The 4043-nt window shown below is 32.2% G+C and overlaps 1 protein-coding gene across 2 annotated transcripts; it reads left to right on the top strand.

The window, feature by feature from the left end:
• Positions 1-780: 780 nt before the first annotated feature.
• On the top strand, positions 781-3206 carry LOC131641150 (uncharacterized). 2 transcript variants are annotated; one of them, XM_058911466.1, is made up of 2 exons: positions 781-1105; positions 1816-3206. In XM_058911466.1, the coding sequence occupies exons 1-2, from the start codon at positions 1043-1045 to the stop codon at positions 2914-2916; spliced, it is 1164 nt and encodes a 387-aa protein (XP_058767449.1). In that variant the 5' UTR covers positions 781-1042; the 3' UTR covers positions 2917-3206. The 2 variants fall into 2 exon arrangements, with proteins under 2 accessions (XP_058767449.1, XP_058767448.1); XM_058911465.1 differs by having other exon boundaries at positions 1813-3206.
• The last annotated feature ends 837 nt before the right edge of the window (positions 3207-4043 follow it).

Below are 4043 nucleotides of genomic sequence, written 5' to 3'. Positions count from 1 at the left end.
AATCGAATCGAGTCAATTTTAAACCAAAGATCTAATTGTGAAAATTCGATTGCAAATAAAAATTTAGAAATTATAATTTTTAATCTTGTTAATGAAAAGTCTTTTAATATTAAAATATTTGATTTAAAATATTTTGTATAGAGGTTAATATAAGTATTTGATTTTCATTTTAATTATATTTAATATATTATTTATAAATGGTTATAACAATTAATATCGATTTATAATATTAAAATATTTTATTAAAACAAACCCGTCAACATACTCAATATTCCAAAGAATTTAAAGCAGTGCATTTTTATTTATTTATTAAAGATTTTGTCGTTTTTGAATAAATTACATATTTAATCTTCATTTATTCACACTTATTTCAGAAGTGATAATATAAAATTTGAAAATCTATTTCCTCGTTAACAACCTATAACAAAATTACCAATGACCATAACAAAAGACCATTTCGTTTTCTACAATCTCACGTGTATTTAAAGCCCCACAATTTATTATTAATTTAATGATTATGCACTCGCCCGACCGTGTAAAAAAGTTTTATATTTTTATCCAATTAGAATATAACGTTCTGCCATATCATATAAATTTTTTAAAATTTTCAGTCTAACTTGTCATAATTCATTATCGTCAGCAGTTAAAACTATTTTTTTCATTTATTATTCATATAAATTAGTTTACTCTAGAAATTAAAAAAAAAAGGAAAAATTGATTTAAGTATAGTGAATATAGGCTAAAAAATAGTGAAGGAAGTTATAGTGAAGCGTGAATATAGTTTCATTCGATCGTATCGTCGCACACACCAAACGGCTATAATAGGCGTTACAATTCACATTTACCATTCCAAATTCCATTTTACAATTCACACCCAGAAACTAATATAAGCCTCAAACTTAACATCGATCGTTACTGGGTTTTGCCACCTTTCATTCTACACTTCACATAACAACCCAATTCCTAACTTTTCATCTTTTCGTTTATCCCAACACATAAATATCAAAACATAAACTTTGGTTTTTCTGCTTTCTTCTTCGCCATGTCTGAGGGTTATTATATTTCGAAGAAGACTGATGATATCTGCGAGGATGTTTGTGGAGAGGTATTCTTTTTATTATCATTATTTTTTTATTATTATTTCATTCTCTACAATACTAATAAAATGTTTTTTTTTTATATTAAAAAAATTGTTATGGTTTTCAATTTTCATGAGTTTCTCTGCCTGGGTTTTGTTTTCAGTGCAAAACAGAAACTTGACTATTTTTTTTTTCAGAATTCAATTCAAATTTTTGTTATAATTTCAATTGAATTTTTTTATGAATTTAAGGAGGAAATTGTAATCTTCTTCATTTTCCCCCTTTATCTATGTGTATTTATGATGTTTGATTATTTATCTATTGTTGTTTTGAATTTATAGATTGTTGATGGGTTGGGTTTATCCTTTGATGGATAGGCCATTGTGGTTTTTTAAGTTTTTAACCTATGAGGTTTGAATTGTAGGTTTTCTATGTGGAATTCAAATTAGGGTTTTTTTTTTCCTATTTTTTTTCCTTTTTAAACTCTTTGTATGTGTTTTGGTGAATGATGGTTGTTGAGATTGTGGTTTCTTGAACTTTCTTTTTTCATGTAATTTTTTTTGTTTGGGTAATATTTGTCTATTCTGATTGGCATTTTCGATAAGGTTTGTTTGTGTGTTTGATTTAATTTGATAGCATTTTTGTACAATTAAGGTTATTTTTTGGCTTGATGAAATTTTGATGGTTAAGTTGTTATATATTGTGGCTTAGAGATTTTTGGTTTTCTATGCAGCAGGGAACGCCGGCAGCGCTGAATATGTCGAGAAGACTGAAGTGTATTTTGAGAGGATTGGACTTCAAGACTTACATGTTTATGTTTATTATCATCCCAATAGGTGTTTTTTTGATCTATTTGCACGGCCAGAAAATCTCATACTTTTTGAGACCACTGTGGGAATCTCCGCCGAAGCCTTTTCATGAAATCCCTCACTATTATCACGAGAACGTGTCGATGGAGTCTCTTTGTAAACTTCATGGATGGGGAATTCGCGAATCTCCAAGGCGTGTCTTTGACGCTGTTTTGTTTAGTAATGAAGTTGAAATGCTTACTATCCGATGGAAAGAAATGTATCCTTATGTTTCACAGTATGTACTTCTAGAATCAAACTCGACGTTTACTGGATTTGTTAAACCATTGGTTTACGCGGGCAATAGGGACAAGTTCAAGTTTGTTGAGCCACGTCTGACATATGGCGTTATTGGTGGGAGGTTCAGGAAAAAGGAAAATCCGTTCATTGAGGAGGCGTATCAAAGAGTTGCGTTGGATCAGCTTTTGAGGATAGCAGGCATTGAAGATGATGATCTTTTGATAATGTCGGATGTTGATGAGATTCCCAGTGCACACACGATTAATCTCTTGAGGTGGTGCGATGAAATACCTCCGGTTCTTCATCTTCAACTGAGGAATTACTTGTACTCTTTCGAGTTTTTTCTCGACAACAAAAGTTGGAGAGCGTCAATCCACAGATACCAGGCCGACAAAACAAGGTATGCACACTATAGACAGTCTGATGTACTGCTATCAGATGCTGGGTGGCATTGTAGTTTCTGTTTCCGCCGTATCAGTGAGTTTGTGTTTAAGATGAAAGCGTACAGCCACTACGATCGGGTGAGGTTCCCTCATTACTTGAACCCTGAACGGATCCAGAATGTGATATGCAAAGGTGCTGACTTATTCGACATGCTTCCCGAAGAGTATACATTCAAGGAGATCATTGGAAAACTTGGACCGATTCCACATTCTTATTCCGCAGTGCATCTTCCTGCATATTTATTAAATAACGCAGATAGATACAAGTACTTGTTACCTGGTAACTGCAAAAGAGAAAGTGGCTGACTCTGAATGTAGGGGTTTTCTTTAATTTTGGAACTAATTGAATGATTCATAGGGTCATTCTTTAGAGGGATGATGCTCAGATAAGGCTGGTAAGATTTTGAAATTTGACAGGAAACTCTGTTTACCCAATTTTTCGAAACCCTATTGGAGAAGCACGGGTGGACCATACGAGGGAAACAGTGTATTTTTTTTTATGCCTTTTGAGGAAGCTTTTGTACCATGGAATTTGGATTTATTGGATAAGTTATACACATTACAACCACTTTGGTTGCTTACTGATTTAACTTTAATTCAATTACTTCTTGAGCTCCATTTTGATTAGATTATCTGTAATTGATTTATTTACTCACTCCCTATAGTGTTTGTTTTTTAAAATCTCATTTGAGAAATCTAGTGACACAGTTAGTTATAAGAGTAAATGATCTGTTTGAAACACTGGTGCGAACAGAACTGAATTTGTATTCTCGTTGAGTGAATAATTACTTGGATTCTCCCGTATCGCTACCTGAACTTGTGAGTGCAGTAAATCCATTTTCCTTTGTAAAACCTGTTAAAGATTTGGTACAAAAAATTTATTACAAAATGAGACTTTGCATGTTCTATGGCTATGTCACATGATTTCCCGCTCCCTGCAAATTATCAAAAATTGCTATCATGGAATATACTTTGCATGTCCTATGCCTATGCATATGTCACATGATAATACCCTTTAAGCTTGTATTTTCTAGATTAAACAGTAAGCATATAGGGTCTGTATTTGTATTTCCATGATTAAACTTTAGTTAACCTACACAGCGCCTCTTAAAACTTGAGACGCCTTGATTAAATTAAACAGTTTTTGCTTCTTTGTTCTTTTTAACTTTTATATTGCAAATGGAGTCTGTGTTGACTTGAGTTACAATTGACCTGACATTTTACTGTGAACTAGCTTTTCAGAAAACATGAAAATGCATTGAGCAACTTTTTTAGTTTAGAATTTATATTGGAGTGAGTCCTTATCATCAAAACGAGAAAAGTCTTATTACTAGAAATGAAGTTCTTTTTGATAACTTGATTGACCCATTTATTGATATGGTATTGTGAGTCTCCTATTAATGAAGCAGTCAATTTCCAAAAACATAGTTGTT

This window comes from Vicia villosa, unplaced genomic scaffold, assembly GCF_029867415.1.
Source record: "Vicia villosa cultivar HV-30 ecotype Madison, WI unplaced genomic scaffold, Vvil1.0 ctg.003534F_1_1, whole genome shotgun sequence".
Lineage (NCBI taxonomy): Eukaryota > Viridiplantae > Streptophyta > Magnoliopsida > Fabales > Fabaceae > Vicia > Vicia villosa.
This window is presented reverse-complemented; position numbering and strand designations above follow the sequence as displayed.

Bases quoted from the DNA above. Each gene is read 5' to 3' on its own strand.
- LOC131641150 (XM_058911465.1), top strand. From the start codon at position 1,043: ATGTCTGAGGGTTATTATATTTCGAAGAAGACTGATGATATCTGCGAG. The intron at 1,106-1,812 runs GTATTCTTTTTA...TTTTCTATGCAG, and splicing joins GCGAGGATGTTTGTGGAGAG to CAGGGAACGCCGGCAGCGCT.